Source organism: Bos indicus, chromosome 16 (assembly GCF_029378745.1).
Source record: "Bos indicus isolate NIAB-ARS_2022 breed Sahiwal x Tharparkar chromosome 16, NIAB-ARS_B.indTharparkar_mat_pri_1.0, whole genome shotgun sequence".
Lineage (NCBI taxonomy): Eukaryota > Metazoa > Chordata > Mammalia > Artiodactyla > Bovidae > Bos > Bos indicus.
Window position 1 is genome coordinate 53,342,717 of NC_091775.1, and position 19,973 is coordinate 53,362,689.

The 19,973-nt window shown below is 52.2% G+C and overlaps 1 protein-coding gene and 1 long non-coding RNA gene across 5 annotated transcripts in view; one reads left to right on the top strand and one right to left on the bottom strand.

Annotated features, from left to right (window-relative positions):
- Window positions 1–19,973, bottom strand: part of KAZN (kazrin, periplakin interacting protein) — a 1,348,869-nt gene that overhangs the window by 158,444 nt on the left and 1,170,452 nt on the right. The window contains exon 1 of one of the 2 annotated variants that reach the window (XM_070768464.1): window positions 14,017–14,424. The exons of the other annotated variant lie outside the window; for it this stretch is intronic. Within the exon in view, the coding sequence (XP_070624565.1) occupies window positions 14,017–14,224 (208 nt within the window). The 5' untranslated portion in view covers window positions 14,225–14,424. Of the gene's footprint in view, window positions 1–14,016; window positions 14,425–19,973 lie in introns of those variants that run through there. 2 annotated transcript variants of the gene reach the window in all.
- LOC109570552 (uncharacterized) overlaps window positions 13,211–19,973 on the top strand; it is a 30,571-nt gene continuing 23,808 nt past the window's right edge. The window contains exon 1 of one of the 3 annotated variants that reach the window (XR_011560882.1): window positions 13,211–13,626. This is a non-coding gene — a long non-coding RNA (uncharacterized lncRNA). Of the gene's footprint in view, window positions 13,627–14,597; window positions 15,060–15,133; window positions 15,652–19,973 lie in introns of those variants that run through there. The other 2 variants (XR_002182488.2, XR_011560883.1) reach the window with 2 other exon arrangements.

The following is a 19,973-nucleotide window of genomic DNA, read 5'->3' on the forward strand; positions in this document are numbered from 1 at the left end:
GAAGCCTGCTTACCTCTGACCAGTTCAGTTATGGGGAGCTACTGATTTCCCTTCCTATAAGTCAGTTCCGGTAGTGTTTCTATCATTTGCAACTCAAACAGTCCTGTAACTACACGACTCCGCAGCCAGGCAGCAGGAAAGCAGGAAGTGCAAACAATACAAAGCCTAGTGTTTTTTTTCTTTAACAAATAGTACTAAGCTTTAAGGACAAACCTCTCTGAGCCTCAGATGCCACCCTGAATGCTGGTGATCACGCCTCCCTACCTCACAGGGTGAACAGGGAGAGTAGCCAAACCCTCCCACAACCTCTGTTATCTTTTTGTTCTTATCTTTTTCTCACGCTGCATGGCATGTGAGATCATAGTTCTGCAACCAAAGATCAAACCCATGGCCCCTACATTGGCAGCTCAGAGTCTTAACTACTGGACCACCAAGGAAATCCCGACCTCTGTTATCTTTAACATGTTAAGGCCAAGAGAAGCAGGAAACCCATAGCCCTGGGAGAGACAGGCTGTCAGGGACACCTGTGCAGTGCTCACCACACCTGAGCCTTTGGGTGGAGTTTGCAGAGCTGCCCCACGACCCTTTCACTTGACAAGGAGCCCCACCCAGTCCAGACCCACAAGGCAGCCACAAGGAGCTTCCCACCAAGGCTGGCACCCTCGAGGGACAGAGTCCCTTTGTTATTCCTCACTTCACACTCTGCCGTAGCTCAGGACAGACACAGGTGAGGCTGCAGAGTCGGCTGCAGTGGGGACAGGAGAGTGGTGGCTACAGTGGGCTCCAGCCAGACTCCAGCTGGACTCCAAGCTGAATCCTACCTCCTCTGCTTCCTGGCTCCTAGGTCTTACGGCGAGTTTCTTAACTTTCCTGTGCCTCAGTTACTCCATCTGGAAAATGGGCTGATTAATGCACCTAATTTATTTCAGTTGTTTAATGCAGGTGACCCTGCAATGCAAGAGTTTGGGCTTCCCAAGTGGCTCAGTGGTAAAGAAATTGTCTGCAATGCAGGAGCCATGGGTTCTATCTCTGGGTTGGGAAGATCCCCTAGAGGAGGAAATGGCAATTCACTCCAGTATTCTTGCCTGGAGAATCCCATGGACAGAGGAGCCTGGCAGGCTACAGTGCATGGGGTCGCACAGAGTTGGACACGACTGAAGTGACTGCGACTAACACTTAACACTTAGACCAGGCTCCCCTCCATGATTTTCAAAAGTACATATAAAGTGACTAGACCTTCCAGAGAGTCCCACAGTGACAGGGGCGTGGAAGGGAATCAAGAGTCCCTCTAAGCAAACAACTGCTCAGAACACTGGGACATCCACCTGGCAAACAGCAAGTCTCTGAAAAGAACCCACAGAACAGAACAAGCAAGTCAGCCCAGAAAGTAAGGAGGTGGAGCTGGCTCAGTGACAGCAAGAGGGCGGGGCTCTGGCCCACGGTCATCAGGTCTGGCCACAAGCATAAGCCCGATCACCTTGGAGAGATGGTCACATGGGGGGGACACGTGGTCTTTGGGGAAGCCACTGCTACCACCACGGGAGCCCAGCAGGGAGGGGAGAAGAGCTGCTGGTCATTCTGAAACCCCTGCAGCTGCCCAAACACACAATCCAGCCTCCTCCAGCTGGGTCCCAGATAGCTTCCACGCCCAGTGAACTAGGATCCTGGCTTAGGCTTGAGGACAGAGAAGCAAACAATGAAAATATTCACTGATGTAATGGATTCTTATTTTCTTCCATGCAAGCGGTAGGGGTGGGGAGGGCTTCCCAGGTGGTTCAGTGGTAAAGAATCTGCCTGTCATTGCAGGAGACGCGGGTTCAATTCCTGGGTCGGGAAGATCCCCTGAAGGAGGAAACCCATTCCAGTATTCTCACCTGAAAAATTTCATGGACAGAGGAGCCTGGTCGGCTACAGTCTATGGGGCTGCAAAGAGTTGGACATGACTGAGCATGTGTGCATACTCCCCCTTTGGGGAGTTGTGCAGCCAAGTACAACCACCAGTCCTAAGATGCTCAACTTCTGAATTAGGACCCCAAAGGTCTGCAGAAGCCTAATTCTAAAAAGGGAATTGTCCAGGCTCTGTCTGGACAAGTTGGGGGAGAAGTGGGTACCTTAGGAAATTTTCAATAACAATGGAAACACAGAAAGAGTTTTTGGTGCCTAATTTTCTGAAAATAACCTGACGAATGCTGTTAAGACTTGCTGGCATGACATTCATAATTCTCAGTAGAGTATTTGATAAGTGCTCAATAAATATAAGAAAAAAATTTTTTTCTATGAAAATATCCTTGACTTTAAGCACAATGAGGGGAAGACTGTTTTGTGTAGGATTGTTTTATCTACAACTGTTTGTTGGATACTAAGCAAGGATTCTGTTCCACACAAGCACGCTGTAATAATCTGAAGAATGAATGAACCAAAGACCCTCAGAGACTCCATCACACTCAAAGATTCTGGAAACTGAAATGCAAACTTTCCACATGTTTGTGGAGATACAGTGACCAGGCAGTAGGAATCAACCTGCAAAGCAGGAGACCAGGTTTGATTCCTAGGTTGGGAAGATCCCCTGGAGAAGAAAATGGCAAGCCACTCCAGTATTCTTGCCTGGGGAATCCCCTGGGCAGAGGAGCCTGGCAGGCTAGAGTCCATGAGGTCGAAAGAGTCTGATATGACTGAGCGACTAAACGACCAACCACCAGTAACCAGGCAATACAAAGACGAGGGCAGGGGTCAGACTCAATGGACTCATCATCTCATGTCATCAGACCTGGCCCTCTGGCTGCTGGGCCTGTGAACAGGGTACAGAGCAGAGGAGCGAGGCCAGCAGCGCCCAAACCACGCTCCCCATCCATCCCACTTCTGCCTCTTTCCGTGGGTCCCAAATTCCAAGAGGGAGGAGGACTTACTTTCCAAACCCAAGTCCTGGTGGGGCTGCAGGTGTTCTCCATACGCTGCCCTCCCTTTGAGGAGGTTCATCCAAAGGTGTGCCAATACAGCTACCAGATTCAAAGTTGCCTAAGGCCCTTCCTAGGCTTCCCTGGTGGCTCCGTGGTAAAGGATCTGCCTGCCAGTTCAGGAGACGATCCTTGGGTTGGGAAGATCCCCTTGAGAAGGAAATGGCAACCTACTGCAAGATTCTTGCCTGGGAAATCCCATAGACAGAGGAGCCTGGCATGCTGCAGTCCATGGGGTCACAGAGCTGGACACAACTTGGCGACCGAAGAACAAAAAAACCAAGGTCCTTCCAGCTGAGAAATCTACATGTGTGTTTTCTCCCTCAGAGCATTTCCTAAAGCTCGACTCTGTGCTCCAGGTGAAGGAAGGGAGGAAGATATGTAGGTGCCTTGTGGCCCTGCCCACTTGGGCGTAAGTTCAGGAGGAAGGCCCTGAGAAACACCCCAGTAGGACCCTGTGGCAGGGCAACAACTGTGCACAAAGGGGCCGGAATGAGCAAGACAAATTTATAGCAGTGTTGGGGCCCAGGACAGGGTGGAATTTGGATTTTGTACGGGGTGGAGACATAGGAAGGAGAAGATGAAGGGTGGGAATGAGTCAGCTGGTTCCTGGTACAACGAGGAGACCCCAAGCCCCTCAACAGCAGCCAGAGGAGCTGGCATGGTTCAGGGCTCCAGCACGACGCCCATTCAGAGCAGGTACTCAACATCTGCCAGGCAGACGAACCTGGAGCTTTGTCGGATGCAGGGAGAGGTTGGGGAAGGGCATCCTTCTGGTCCCAGCTAAGGGTTCTAGACAGAAAACCCTAGGCGAAATGAGGACAGGGCTGGTTTGGCTCAGCTTGTCAGCACCAGGTACCCACTCAGGGCCTGATGAGTATTTATCCAGTAAGCAATCCAGTACACAAATGGGTAACCGTGATTTAATAAAGACGTGATCAGCTGGAATCTGAGTGGTGGGTCAGCCAGACCATCAGTCGATGCCCAGAGACCTGAATGAGCTGGAAGTGAGAGCAGAGCCAGAAGCTCAATGCCATCGGTGGAGGTGGGTGGGGGGTCAGGAGTCAGGCAGGTGATGCCTTCACTGCTGAGAGGGTAGGGTTGGGAGGAAGAGCAAGATCACTTTTTATATGGCAAAAGCAGCTGGGTGTGGCTGCCAAAGCTGAGTGTCTGGAAGGCACTGGGGTACAGACAGGGAGACCAACTGTTTGCCTAGGTTTGCCTAGGACTGAGGGGTTTCCCAAAATGTAGGACTTCCAGTGGGCTTCCCAGGTGGCTCCGTGGTAATGAAAGAAAAGGCAATCCACTGCAGTGCTCTTGCTTGGGAAATCCCACGGACAGAGGAACCTGGCGGGCTGCAGTCCATGAGGTTTCAAAAGAATCAGACACAACTTAGCAACTAAACAACAATAACAGAACTTTCAGTGCTGAAACCAGCAATGTGCCAAGCGAACCAGGAGGAGTCGGTTCCCTGAGGCACAGGGCTGCCCTCACCAGCATTGATGTGGTACGAGCCATGTTTGTAAGGTGCCTCTGAGTTTGCAAAGCTCTCCCAGATCCACAGGCTCGGGTAAATGCAATCACAAATCTGTGAGCTGTGAAGCTGGCACTACGGATCTCATTTCACGGAACCAGGAAACTGGGGTTCGGAGGTGAACGATCTGCATAAGGAAGGTTCCACAGTGGATCAGGAGCACAGCCATGTCTGAGCTGGCCTCCAGCTTCCCTGCTTTCTGTAAACACTGGGAAGACATGAGACAGACAAGTGCTGTCTGTTGAGCACAGCTGTGAGCTGTGCCAACTTCCTTCAGGCTGATGGATGCCAAGGGAAGCAGCAGGGGCCTGCCCCATGAAGCGCGCCTGGGGGCCCCAGGGAAACTGGCCCATCTGGCCCTCTGTTCTTCTGAGATTCTGGCATCGGGTGGACAGCTGGCCACCACCTGGGATTCTGGGAGAGATGATGGGGGTGGCGGTCTTCTGGCCACTGCTCTGCTTGCCTCCCCTGTCACATCCCCATGAGGGCCACCCCTCGGGTAAGGCCAGGATCCCCGAAGACCCTTGTAAGAGGCAGATGGATCATCTCGCCATACACCCAGCAGTCCCTGGGTGTAGAAAGGTCTTGGCAGCTCTTGGAAGCTGGAGAGAGGACAGGCCAGGGTACAGAGGGAAGGGGGAACAGGGAATAGGATAGGGACAGGAAGGAAAAGACAGAAGAGATTCAGGGAAATTTTTAAGTTGAAGGAGCTTCCTAGAGCAGTCTTGCTGAGTGATTGGTTTCAAGCTATAGCTGCATTAGCATTGCCTTGAGGGGTCTGTTAAAACCCAGACTGCGGGGCTCACTCTAGGTTTCTGATTCTGCAGGTCTAGGGCAGGCTGAGGGTTTGCAGTTCTACCAAGTTATTAGATGAGGCTGATTTACTGGTCTTGGCATCCCATCTTGAAAGCCACTGGCCTGGTGCAGGTAGTGGGTGGGGTGGGGGGACAAAGGCAGAAAGGCACTGATGGACTGCTGGAGGCTGAGAAACCCCCTGACAGTAAAGATGTAACATGCTGGAGCCTTTGGTTCACGAATTTCAGAAAAGATCAAAATCACCTGGGGGTGGAGGTGATGAGTTTAAAGAGCAGACTTCTGGGGCCACCCCAGATATCTATCTGACTGTCCAGGTTTGGCAGAGGATCCAGGAACTTAAAAACCTAAACAGCTCTCAGGCTTCATGAGCCGTGATGGGCCATAGCCCCGTCTGTGGTATCAAGCCCTGACTCAGGACCAGCTGTACCAGCCACTGGCCACATGCAGCCTTTAAAACAGACTGAAATTCAGCTGTGTGCTCGTACTAGCTACATTTTAAATCTAGAGGCTACCACACAGGACAGTGGACCATTTTCAGCTTGGCAGAGAATTCCATAAGATGGTTCTGGCCCAAAGAAACCACAATGTCTGCCTCTATTTCCCTTTCTGTAAAAGGGGGCTCCTTGCTGTTCTCTTCTCGGGTACAAAAGAGGGGAAAGAGTCTACCCAGGGCAGCCATTGCTAGCCCACATCTAAAGACCCCCTGTACCCACTGCTGGGAGGAGGCAGTCCAGCTTGGTGGGGGTGGGTCTCCCGGCTAGAGGGGAACCACAGACAGAGCCCTCCCACTCTGCCACCCAGGTCCCTTGGCCCCCAACCCTGAAGAAGCCGACAAAGTCCACAGGGTATAAGGTGATAGAAACCATCCCCATGGCTCCCATCTGTACTGTGGACATGGCAAGAGATGCCAAGAGGAAGCACAGAACCAGCCGCTCAGCTGAACACGTCTGTCATGGGCACAGCATTCAGACTAACAACAAAAGGGACCCGCGGCAGGGGAAGGGGCGGCCCGGACTGGTGGGTTTGGTACCAAGTCTGAAGAGTCCGGATGAGCCACGGTCAAGGATGTGGTCTCCTTTGACCCTCAGCACCCAGCCCAGGACCTGGCCTCTCGGAGGAGCTCAAGGAAAGAGGAATATTGGTGGAGTGAAAGGCTGAGTGAGTGCTAGTGGCAGCCTAGGACACAGAGCAGGACATCTGAGCAAAAAGGCCTAACTGGCGGCTTTCTCACCACAGCACAGTCTTGTGAGAGCACAAGACAGAAATCCATGTGCCTCTTTTTAAGAGATTCTGCAGAAAGGCGGGCGGGGGGAGAGGGAGGGGGAGGAGCAGGAAGAGGTGGAGGCGGGGAAATAGATTAGAAAAGAAGGAAGTGGGATTGAAATAGGATGCTCACGTACCTGATGTCCACTCTGGGTCACCTGTGGGAGGGGAAGGGATGCTGCCAAGGGTGACGTCAGGGAGCAGGGGTAAGCCAGAGTGTGTGGCTCCCTCGTTCCTTGCTCAAAAATTAACCGAATCCCAGAGAAGTGGGCTTCCCTGGTGGCTCAGCGGGTAAAGGATCCACCTGCAATGCGGGAGACCTGGGTTCTATCCCCGGTTTGGGAAGATCAGCTGGAGAAGGGAACGGCTACTCACTCCAGTATTCTGGCCTGGAGAATTCCATGGACTGTATAGTCCATGGGGTTGCAAAGAATTGAACATGACTGAGCAACTTTCACTTCACAGAGAAGTGAATGGCAGAGGTTCTCCAAATCTCATCCATGGAAACCCCACATCAAATTCACCCAGGGCACTTGATACAAAATACAAGATTCCTGGGCCCTTTCACAGACCTACAGAGTCAGAATCTTGAGGCGAAGCCTGAGAATGTGCATACTAGCAATCACCCTAGACTGCTGTGATCCCCAAAGTCTGAGGCCCCCTTCAAAAGATCAGAGGGAGCTAGGGAACAGGGTGAAGGGAGAGAATGCCCAGCTTTGCCAAGACATCCAAGTACCTTTGTTAAGTTTTCGCATCCAACCCTGGAAACTACCCCACATGACACCTTGGAGCACGGTCCCTTCCTCGCTCTGGGCCTCAGTTCCTGAGCTTCGGAGAGGGAGTAAATTGACCCTATCTATGCCCAGGTTTCCATCTCAGGGCTCTGCATCCCAGCTTTCCAAATGGCCATGGTCAAACCTCCTGTCACAGGCCAGCTGGCCTCTTTGGATTCTTGCCGGGCTAGAGGCGTGGGCTGTCTGCTGGGGCCCCAGGGACCCTCCCTCCAAAGGTACCCGGCTTACTGGATGCTGTTATGCCCAAGATGAGAAAAAAAAAAAGCACCACAGCCTCTGCCTGGTGCCCTAGTAGCTCTCAAGGCATCGTCAGCTGATGAATGAAACCACAGGGAAGAAGAACAGGAACACAGGTAACAAACTGCCTGGCTCCTGGGCGGCCCTCAACACAAATGAGGATTCTTCCCTGCCTGGCACACAGGACTTCAGAGTTAGGAGCACCCTGGCAAGGCTGAGGGAATAAAGCATACAGGAACCAGCAGCTGTTGTTTTTACTTCTCTCCAGGCCCCCGGGGAGAGCTTCCGAAGCTTCTGTACAATTAAAAGGTACTGAACACAATGCCTGTGATAAAGTTACAGCCCAAACTAGCTGGAAGCCTGAGCCAGTCTCCAAATCCAGGTGGCAACGAAAGACAAGGCAGTCAGCACCTGCAGACTGGCCGCTGGGCGGTGAGTGTTCCCCAAAGCAGTCCCCTAAGCCCAGCAGGATGCACTCGGAGGGTCGCCACCACTGAACCCACCAGCTCCCCTTCTCCCTGGCCCAGGCACAACCTCATCCAGTTTAGGGCCAGGACACTAGGTAGGTGGGACGCACGTACCTGTCACACCTTTGTGGCTGTTAATTTCTTCTAAATCTGGGGCTGTGGCAGCACCGGCTGGGCTAATGCCAGGTGGTGAGGGCTCCAAGGAACTGCCACAATCAGCATCTTCTAACCGGCTTCTCTTGAAGGCATCCAAACAGCAGACAAGAGAAAGTCTGAAGTCCCCACCTTCACGGTAGCTGTCCCAAGAGGGACAGAGGGCCTGGTCCTTGAGAATAGGAAGCAATCCTGACTTTTTCCCTCCTGGACAGGCACTCATCTGATGCGCTCAACATGAAACACATTTACGGAGAGTCAATTCTTAAGAAATAACTACGTACACAGGCTCACACACATGCACCCACACACCTTGTAACCACAGCTTGCCATCCTCTCTGGAGTGTTTATAGCCCTTAGTGACTCACAGCAAACACAGGATCCCCACGGCAATTGCTTTGGACAGCTTTAATGACACGCTTGGTATGCTTATCTGCTGAGGCTAAAATCCGTGCGCACGCCAATGTGCCTAATTTTCCACTTTGGTCAACAGGCTGTGTTCTGGGGGAGAGGTGCTAACACTGAGGGGGTGTCTGCTACCGTCCATGAGCCACGCGTGCTCTGTGGCTCTTGAGATGATGGGAAGGGAAAGAAAATCCTCTTTGCCCAGAATGGCTGGAGGGTCCTAGCAAATCACCCAGTTGACTCAGCTGGAATATTAACACAAAACACAGAGGCCATTCTGGAAATTTCCCGATGACTCAGAAGGCCAAATAAGCAGCTCGTACTCTGTCAAAAACACCTGTCCCATCAAATCCCAATATTTCAGACTTCAAAAGTTTAACGCATTTTTGAGACTTCTCTGGCAGTCCAGTGGTTAAGACTCTGCACTTCCACTGCAAAGGGCATGAGTTTGATCCCTGATCGGAGGATGAGAAGGTTAGGTAGCATCCTCGACTCAACAGACATGAATTTGAGCAGACTCCGGGAGATAGTGAAGGACAAGGAAGTTGGGTATGCTGCAGCCCATGGGGCCGCAATGAGACACAACTTAGTGACCGAACGACAACAACAACAACGGGGAACTTAAGATCCTGCATGCTGCATGATGTGGCCAAAAATGTTTTTTTAAGTTTCACACACACACATATTTAAGTTCTTTGTACTCTGGATAAATGGGAATGCCCCCATCTCTTATGGCATATGTAGCAGCAGGCCCCATGGGTACGATGGATGGTAACCATACAGATTCCTGTCCAACAACTCTGAGGTGGGTAACAGGATCCCATTTTAGAGATGGGTAAGCTGAGGCTCGGAGGAGCCTGGCGGGCTGCAGTCCATGGGGTCACGACCGAGTGACACACACACACTGAGGCTCAGGATATTATCTAACTTGCTTGGAGACAAACAGCCAGGAAGCAGCAGAGCTGCTGGACTGAACTAGCAGGTGGCATTTGATTCCAAACCTGTGCCCTGTACCCACTGCCCTGGCAGAAGGATCTTTCGGTTCCTCTCCCTGAACAGTCACATAGGGTGGAGGGCGCTGGGCCACAGCAAACTGCCTGAGGAAAACCAATGGAAAAACACATTCAAAGAGCACTGACTTTCATTCCTGAGTGCCCAGAAAAGCCAAGCCCCAGTCGTCTCTCTCCCACCCCATTACAGAGGAAGCTCACTCTAAACTCTCTCGATCCTAGTGGCTGACTTTCACAGACCATCCCCAATCCCAGTGTGGAGATTGAATCTCCCCCTCACCCAGCAGAAATTCTTTACAGAAGGGATCACGCAAAGCTGACCTAGTGAGGAAATTGCTAAAGGCACAAAGATAAGCAAATGCTTGAGTTGCTTGAACCGAGGAATGTCAAGGAGAGGACAAACTTTTTTTTAGAGATAAAAATTTAAAGGAAAAATGGACCTGACACTTACAGTGGGTCTACTTTCTTGAGAACACATGAGGTGCTCTGAGGTTCACAACCTGGGGCCAATCCTGGCTGTGACACCTACTAGCTGTGAGGTCTCAGCCGAATTTTCTGAGCACCAGTTTCCCCATCTGTGGACAGAATTAGCAACTGCACCTACCCCTGGGTTGCTGGAGGACTAACGAAGACAAAATCTGGCATTTGGTGAGCACCAAGCCTGGCCCCTGGACGTCCGAGGTGGTGCTAGTGGTAAAGGACCTGCCTGCCAATGCAGGAGACATAAGAAGTGTGGGTTTGATCCCTGGGTTGGGAAGATCACCTGGAGCAGAAAATGGCACCCCACTCCAGTACTCTTGCCTGGAGAATCCCATGGACAGAGGAGGCTGGTGGGCTACAGTCCATAGGGTCGCAAAGAGTCAGACATGAATGAAGCGACCTAGCACGCAAGACTGGCCCCTGGGAGGGCAAGGGATGGGAGCCAGTATACAGGTACACAGCAGTATACAGGTACACAGGGCCTGGCCCCCTCCTCTGGGGGGCTTTATGTGAGGAGGAGGGGCAAGAGAAGATAAGAACTTAAATGACTAATAAAGGAGGAAGCCTGGGAGGCTTCAGATTTGGACAGATAAAGTGCCCAGTCTACAAAAATACTAATTTACCAACAACTTAAAAAAAAAAAAATGACTTGGTTGGGAATTCCCTGACAGTCCAGTGGTTACGACTTGGTGCTCTCACTGCCAAAGGCTGGGTTTGATCTCTTATTGGGGGACTAAGATCCCATAAGCTGCGTGGCCAAAAAAATAAAAAAGACTTGATTTCCTTTGTCGACCAGCAACATCCTCTCATCTTAGGAACTCAGCACCCATGTACCCGCCCTCATTCTTTTCTAACCACCTATACAAAAACCACCCACTCCCACTGCGCTAACCCCTCACCTGGTTTTTTCTCCTGCCTAGCCTTTCCCATCCCTGGACACATCCTGTGGGTCTCTGCCTACTGGAAATCTCCTCCCACAGAATACAGGCTCCATGGAAACAAGGGCCGCAGTCTTCTCGCCGCTACAGCCCTGGCAGCTACAACAGTGCCTGGAGGCAGGAGGTGCTCAAGAGATGTGACTGAATGGAGGGACAATCACAAGGGAATCATTCAAGTTCTCATCTAGGAAGGCTCTGGGACCACCTGAACACTCTGTGGGAACCCTGGAAGGAGCCTCCCTCTGGTGGAGTCACTACCCCCCCACACCAAAAGGGAAACTGAGTTACAGAGTATCTCAAGGTCAGACAGATCTGGGGCTGCATCAGGTGCAGACCAAGCACCGTGTCTCATTTCTGCATCACCTGCTCTTGTCCGCAGTATACACGCAAATGGTAACCTCTCCTGGAAGTAGACCCACCCTGGAGGCCAGGGGTCAGCAGAAGTCACCAGCACAGGGTCTGTCACCCTGACAATCCCAGGATATCACCTATGAACAATGTCAAGGTGCCAGGCCTCCATCCCACCAAGCGAGCATCCCTTCTCCCTTTCCCCTTCCCCAAACCCCTAAAAGTGCCAATTTTCAGACACTGTCACCCAGAAGGGCACTCTTGCAGTTTCTTAAACTGAGCTTTGCATTGGGCTGGGGAGTAACGTTCTAAGATCCTGAAGTGAGTCACTATTACTACTGAAATAGTAATTTTGACTTGCAGTTCTAAGCCTGAAGACTTTCCATTGGCCTCCCAGAGGAAAATCCCTCATGACAGCGAATGGTGTGAGCACCGGTGTCCATGATAGGCTGTTTGAGAACCCGTGTCCATGCCCAATTACCATGGACTTCCTTAGAAACTGCATTTGGTCTTTAAGATCCAGAGACCAGAAGAGGGTGAAGGGTGGTGGGGTACAGAGAATTCAGAACTTTCTGGTTTAGCTGCTGGCTTGATCCTGTTTCATACCAGTGATGCCATGTGTAGATTAGGAAAGGAGATGCCCACTGAGTTCTGCCCTAAAGGGACACCAAGAGGGCCACTGGAGTAACAGCCACCCCCAGACCTCAGAGACAGGCTTTTCTCAGCTACATCATGTCATTAGGATGTTGTTATCATGATACATAAGTGGAGTCTATATAGACAAAAAGTAAACAGATTTATCTCCAACCAGCCCTCTTCTACATGTGTACATAATAACAGCCTCCATTGGCCCAACAGTCAGCTTGGGATCACGGAAGTATTTTACAGACAAAACAGATGTCATTTCGACATAGTTCAGGAGCAGGGAGATGGGACAGATTAACAGTTCATCCTAAAGAAAAACTGAGTCAGTAGGGGCATCAAAAGGTGCCCCACAAGTAAAGCTGATGACTTATATTCATCAGCATCAAATATGAACTAGGCAAGGTGCTTTGCAGACATGAGCTTCTGAATGATCAAAATGTATCTGACATTATTAATATCTCCACTTTACAGATGTAAACTGAGTCTCAGAAAGATCAAACAACTTGCCCAAGCCCTCCCATTTGCTTATTCTCTGCGTCTATATTCTGTTTCACAGCAAGCTGTCTCGGGTTCTAACTGCTCTTTGCAACAGGGGAGGAGGTGGGATTGGGTCCAGCAAGCCTAGCTCCTAAACCAAAGGCCCAGGGACTCAAGCTCCTTCCAGGCCTCAGTGTCCCGCTTCCAGACCCTTGGTGACCCAAGACACCAGCTGTTCCAGAACACCAGTGCAGCTCAACTAATCAGAGTCAGTTGATTGGTGGTCCCAGCTCCTGTGACTAGAACTCTGACCTCTGGAATCTCATCTCCTGAGGAAACCAATATGGGCAGCCTGGAATTAGGAGGTCTTGCAGTTGGCTGTTTTTAGGAAAGAATTATTAGGTAAACAAGCCTGGTGTTTCTCAGTTGGTAAGCTTGCTGCCTGGGAGAGGCATTCTGGTGCCAAACCAGACAGAATTTGAAATTCCAGTACCAGGGCTTCAGGGCTTTGGGACTTGGGCAAGTCCCTTAAACTCCAGCCTTTTCTGATCTCATCTTCCTGGAGATAACAGCCTCACTGCCAAGGTCGTAATAAGATTTTAAGACACTGCAAGTAAATTACAGGAACACATGGGTGTTCAAGAAATAATGAAGAATCATGTGGTCCACCTATTCCCCACCCCCCACCCCATTTTTCCTAGAAAAAGTATTCGAACTTCAAACTGATGATGACAGTCTTCTCGGAAGCCCTTCGTCTTCCAGCTTCCTACCCTAGAATCTGGAGAATCCAGGGGTTCCTGTGCCCCACCTTCCATGACCTAACTTGAGCTGGGGAGGAACCAGCTGAGGCCGGAACAGAATGGAACCGGAGCATCCACTCGGAACCTTTAACGCTCAAACGCTGTTCTCCGCTTAGGGCGAATTAGCCAACGATACATAATTAGACCATTGCATTTGTGTCTCCTCCGCGGCAATTTCTCTTCCTGCCTTAGTCGTTCAAGTGTAGGAGAAATCTCTTCGCTGCTAGCAAAGGCGAATCATCACTTTCGTCTGCGAAGGGCGGCGGGAAGGCAGCGCTCCCCTCGGCACTTGATGGGCTTGCCAGGTGGGTTACAGGTGCGGTCACAGGGGGCCTCCCCAACTCACCGCGAGGTTGGCCCCATTCCCACGCTTCCCAGAACAGGCACGGGATCCGACCCAGACCCGGGTCTCCCGGCGCCGCGGGATCGCACAGCTCCCGTGGCCTTGACCTCCCTCGGCAGCTCCCTACGGGGCTCTGCCGGAAAGCCGCCGAGCCCCGAAAACCCCAGGCTGAGGACTAACTCCGCGTCCCGCGCGTCTCCTCCTGCACCCCGGCCGGCGCTCGGGGCTCCGGGTGCGGCGAGAACTTTGCCACCAGCGGCTGCCGGATCCCGGTCGGGAGCGCCCCCGCGCGCCCGGCCCGGCGCTCCCCGGCCTGCGGCCGCGGCGCCCTCCCTTCTCGGCGCGCACCTACCCGGCTGGCTGTAGTCGCCATCCGCTCGAGCTGAGGGTGCCCCGGCGCGGGGCCGATCGCTCGATCCCGCCGCGTCCGCACTCGGCTCGCAGACTGCGGGCCCCGGGGGGCGCGCCGGCCCGGCCCCTGCCCCGCAGGAAGGCGCCGGCTCGCCCTGCGCCGCGAGCTGGCGGACGCGCTCCCAGGTGCCAGAGTCGGCGGCCCGCATGCCGCGTGCCCGGGGGGCGCTGCCCGCGGCGGCGCGGGGGGCTCCGACAGCGGGCGCCGGGCTCACAGCCCGCGGGGTCGTCGCCGCATCGGGGCGCAGCCGAGCGCCGCCCCGGCCGCCCGCCCGGCGGCCCGCGCGAGCCGGACCAGGGCTCTCCGTCCGGCCGGACGCCCGGCTGTCCGCTGCCGCCGCACGCGAGGAATTCGGCCGCCGAGTCTCTCACGTGGGAACGACTCTCACTCCCGCGGCTCCTCCTCCCGCTCCTTCCGGGCTGGCGAGCACCGCCGCTCGCCCCGCCCCCGACCCCGCCCCCGGCCCCTCCGCGACGCCCAGACTCGCCCCAAGGCCGGGCAGAGCGCCGCGACGCCCCTTTGTGCGCCGGACCCTGGCCACTCAATACGTTCCCAGCATGGTCATTCCTAGAGAAACTCAGGTTTCGAAAGAAGGGCAGTGTCACAGCGCTTGGGAGTGACAGGCCTGAATCCAGGTAGCCCAGCCTGCATGTGTCTCTCTACTTTTCTGACACCCTTGGGACAGCCTTGCCGGAGAGCTGAAGTCCCAGCAAGTGGCCGGGAGAGGGCGGAAAAGCAGGCAGGAAAAGGGGTGGGCCCTCTGGGACACTTCCTTCACTCACCTGGACTGTGCGGCCCGTCCTGCTTTAAGTGCACGCAGTACTGAGCGCAAGGGCTTGTGCCAATGGGGAGGAAAACTGATACGGCCCATAGCCGTGAGGAAGCACTGGCAGGGGACCCTATGTCTGCACCTCAATCCTCCATCTCAGCTTCTCCATCTATAAAATGGGACATCAGGACTTCCCACCCATCATCAGTACTAGGTATGAACTCCCCTCTGGTGGGTGGGGAGGGGGGCATGTGGCAAGTGAAGCGGTTCCAGGGAAGACCAGGGTCTGGGGCCCTGCCCTGTGGGTTATTAGGCCAGCCAAGCTCTGTAGGAGGTGACACACTGAAGGGGCTGCAAATCCGAGCCCACCCCCTCCAGTGGGTGCTCCCGTGGCTGGCGGAGTTCGCTGTAAAGTGAACCCAGCAGCTCTGAACCCCCTTTGATCTGGGGATTATGATACTCTTTAGAAGGACTAATTATCTCCTTACAGCCCCAGGAGGCAGGTCCCATAGACATGGGAAGGTGAGGCTACCTGGCTGGGTGAGGAGTCACACACTTTCTCTGGTGTCCTCAGCCTCCCGCTCCAGGCAGCATGCACCCCAGTTCCTCCAGACCTGGCTCAGTCACCTATGGATTCCACTGGCCCACACCTGAGCTCTGGGAACTTCTAGGTCCTGGCATATGGCTCTCTGACCAGTGATGGGAACCAAATTTCCACCCCGCCCCTACCCGGTACAAGTCTGGCTGCCTCAGATCCTCTGGCCCTGTCTAATGGAACCCCCGGCTGTTCAGTGGAGAGCGGACAGGTACATAAAATCTTAGTGATGCTCCCAACTGGGGAAGAAAACCATCCATGGGGTTAAACGCCCATACCGCTCTGGGAGAGGGAAACTGACCCCATACCAAGTGACAAGAGATGCTGGGAATCCCCCATGTCCTCTGCCTTTGCTGGGAAAAATGGCAGAACAGAACAAAAGAAAGATCACTCTGAGCCCTCATGGGAGGAGAAGCTGGGAGGGTCTTTCATTCTGGAGACATCTGGTCCTGGAGACTCTGTTTTGGACTGAGGGAGAAGGGACAACAGGGACTGCTTTGGTGTGCTTTATAAGGCATTTAGGTTGTTCTTTTTACTTAGAAAGTCTTTGCATATTAAACTCATAGGGAGGTTCTTCTCTTCTACAAAGAAACACGCTCTTTCCCATATTTCTTGAAGTACATGGAACTCTTGGTCAGTCTCCTATTTTTCCCTTTTTTCACAGAAACATTCACTTCCCTCTTCACTTCGTAAGGAGGACACAGCAGTACAAGCACGGATATGAGCACTTGCTACTTGGATTCAATGTCAGGGAGACCTTAGGGAGTGGCAGGGACTGTGGCAAACAGGAGGGTTAGGGTTAGAGTTAGAGGAGGCAGTAGATGGTTATCATACAGGAATTTGGCTCCAGCATTAGCAGAGGTTCCATTTTTTGTTCGTTTTTTCTGGAGCTACTAGGAATGTGAATTTTGATGTGAAACCTAAGTTTGAAATATTGGCAACTTTTTAAAACCTAAGAAGAAAGAGGAGAAAGAACAACGAGGTCAATATGTCTAGAAGTTTCTGTTTGGCTCACTGGCCACAGGTGCTCACTGGTCTTCTAGAGTCTGCACATGTTTGCTACTGACGTTTCAATGATCCAAGCTATTTCTCAAGCTCCCAACCCTGGGGAGTTTCTGCTGCTCTCCTTTCTCAGCAAAGTTTGGCCTGGCTCATGTGTGTGTGTGTGTGTCCCACACACTCAGGACTAGGACTTCATATGGCATTTGGGCCTACCTGCCCTCACTTTCTGGGATTTTCTGATGACCCAGGCCTCCCCTAGTCAACTTCAGCCTCTCTGTCTCCCTGTTCACAACTCTACTAGCAGGCAAATCTGTGACAGCAGCGGCAGCCTGCAGCCTTCCAGAAAACCATCCATCTGCCTTGAGTGGGAGGTCTTTCCTCTTCGAGGTATGTTTCTGATTATGAGGATGTCCTGGGCTCAGGAGACATTTCTGCTTAACTCTGCAACAGGAAATGCGGGAGCCAGGGAATGACAGCCCGTTTTCCAGGAATGGTACCTCCAGGGTGGTTTGCATTGAAGACTCCAAGACCTGGCTGGCTTCTGAATGTGCCGCCTTGCAGAAGGGCCCTGCACTGGGGTTTTGTCATCACTTTGACATTCTTAAATTAGTTTTGAACTAGGGGCCTCACACGTTCATTTTGCATTGGGACCCACAAATTATGTAGCTGGGCCTTCTCCTAGAAGACCTGCTGGCCTGCCTGGGGGATGCTGAGAATTGATGTTGGAGACAGCTGGGCCTGAGGTTTGGCTCTCTCTGTCCCTCTGGGTACACCGTGTCCAGCCTCTGTAAGGCAGTGGGAAAGGAGGATTTTGGGTGAGGAGAAAGGCTATAGGAATTGTCCCCTCCAGTCCTCCTGACTACTCATAAGGAGCAAAGGCATAGTGAGAATTCAAAGTAGGGGGGGTGGGGGTGGGGATTGGCAACCCAGCCCAAGGGTTGGGAGGCTGCTCTAGTTAAAAGCTTTGAGGCCAGACAGTGTCCCCATGACCCTGACCTCAGGCCAACAGGGCACCACCAAAGAAAACAGAGGCTGGGGATCAGGGACATCAGGGGTCAGTGCAATTCCCATTCACAGCGCCTCTTCATTCCCAAGGAAACTTCCTTTAGATCACAGGAGCAAGAGATGTGACAAGATATATTTGACTTAAGGAACAGAACCCAGAAATCTTATATTTAAAACCCCACTATATTCAATATCTGCTTGAAGTTGAATATTTGAATCCACTGGAATTTTTGAGGGTTTTTTTTTCTTGACTATGTCTTTAGTATTTGTAGAAGAGGTTTAACTGATATCTTCCAGCCAAAATTACTCTCTTCAAACACCTGGCACTAAGAGAAGGTAGCAACAGTGGATTCTCAAGACTGTACCATTTTGTCTGTAACACCCTCGTGAATTCCTGGAGTCTGGAGACCTTGGTAGTAATCCCCTAGCTGTGTGTACCTGTGGAAAAGGGTCCTTCTGTCTCTGCATCTAAGCGCCCTCACCAGCAAAAGCAAAACGAAGGGCTGGATTAGCAGAGGAGGGTGTTCCCAGCTCTGCCCAATATGGGTGAGTGGGTCTGTTTTAATCCTTCTCATGGTGGCTGTGGGGGTATGTGTGTTTTGTGTGTGTTGCTAGTAGTGATAGCAAGTGTATTCGTTATCTATTGCTGCGGGACAAATCACCCCAAATTGCAGAGGCTTGAGACAACAAGCATTTATTATCTGTCAGTTTCTGTGGGTCAGGAGACCAGGGTGGCCTAGCTGGGTGCCTCAGGTTTAGGGCTTCTGGGTAGACTGCCGGCAAGGTGTCAGCCAGGGCTCCATTCAACTTAGGGCTCTCCTTGGGGAGCAACTACTCCCTAGCAAGACTCAGTTTCTTGTGTTGGACTGAGACCCTCCACACCTCCTTGGCTCTGGGCCCTGAAGCCACAACATGTCGCTCTGGCCTCCTCCAGCCATGTCTTCAAGCTCACTTTTTTGAAGGTTTACTTTGTATGAAGCACCGTTCAGGGCTTCCCTGGTGGCTCAGTGGTAAAGCCACCACTGAGCTCAGTGGAGCTCAGTGGCTCCATTCTTGGCCATAGAGCTGTAGATCTTCTCGAAAAATTGCAGCTTGCTTCCACCTTGGGCTCCAGGAAAGAGCAAGAGAGGGCATGCACAAGATGGAGACTGCTGTCTCTGTAACCTAATTTTTAAAACAATACTTTTTATTTTGTATTGGGGTCTAGCCAATTAACAATGTTGTGATAGTTTGAGATGGACAGCAAAGGGACTCAGCCATATATATCCACGTGTCCATCCTCACCCAAACTCCCCTCCCATCCAGGTGCCACTTGGCACTGAGCAGAGTTCTCCCTATGCGATACAGCAGGTCCTTGTTGGTTACCCATTTTAAATATAGCAGTGTGTACATGCTGATCACAAACTTCCTAATTGTCTCTTCCTCCGTCCTTCCTCCCTGGCAACCATAAGTTCATTCTCTAAGCTTGTGAGTCAGTTTCTGTTTTGTAGATAAGTTCATTTGTCTCATGGTTTTAGATTCTGCATATAAGGGATGTCATAAGGTATTTCTCCTTTTTTGTCTGACGCTGTAACTTAATCTTGAACATGGCATCCATCACCTTTCCCCTGTTCTGTTCATTAGAAGGGAATCACTAGGTGGATGGGAGGGGTGACAAGACAGTGTGACCACCAGGAGGCAAGGATCCGTGAAGGCCATCCGGGATGCTGCACACCCCCGGAGGCTGGGGACACATTCTCTGGAGGCAGAGAGACCAGGACTCAAATCCCAGCTCTGACACACACGAGTGTACAATCTAGAACACACGATTTTAGCCCAGAAGCCTTGGGCTCCTCATCTGTCAGATGGAGGTGATTGTGGTCATTACTTTGCAGGGTTGTGGTAGGAGGTTTTTGGACATGCAGAGCTCTGAATGGTGCTTGTTGTTGTCATCGCTAAGTTGCATCCAACTCTTTTGTGACCCCATGAACTGTAGCCCGCCAGGCTTCTCTGTCCATGGGATTCTCCAGGCAAGAATACTGGAGCAGGTTGTCATTTCCTTCTCCAGGGGATCTTTCTGACTCGGGGATCGAACCCACATCTCCTGCATTGGCAGGTAGATTCTTTACCACTGAGCCACCGGGGAAGCCCTGAATGGTGCTTTGTACAAAATAAACCCTCAAAAAAGTGAGCTTGAAGACATGGCTGGAGGAGGCCAGAGCGACGTGTCTTTTGCTTTTGAGCCAGATAAGCACTCTGCTATCTCCATGGAGATCTGCAGCTTGTGATCTATTTCACAGAAGTCCTTCCAGCAGGCCCCAGGATGCCTCTGTGGCCAAGGCCACCGTGGGGATGGTACCAATATCTTCTTCACTTGGCCATCCCCGTAGGACCCTGGGGCACAGGTGCAGTGGGAAGGATTAGACTGGTATTTTCCCCTCAAACCTTCTTAGACCTCAGCCCTTGGAGGCTGGAGGATTTTACCCCCTGTGCATCCTGCCATCTGTCCTGGGGAGGCCTTCTTGGCTGGAGACTTTTGTGTGCCTG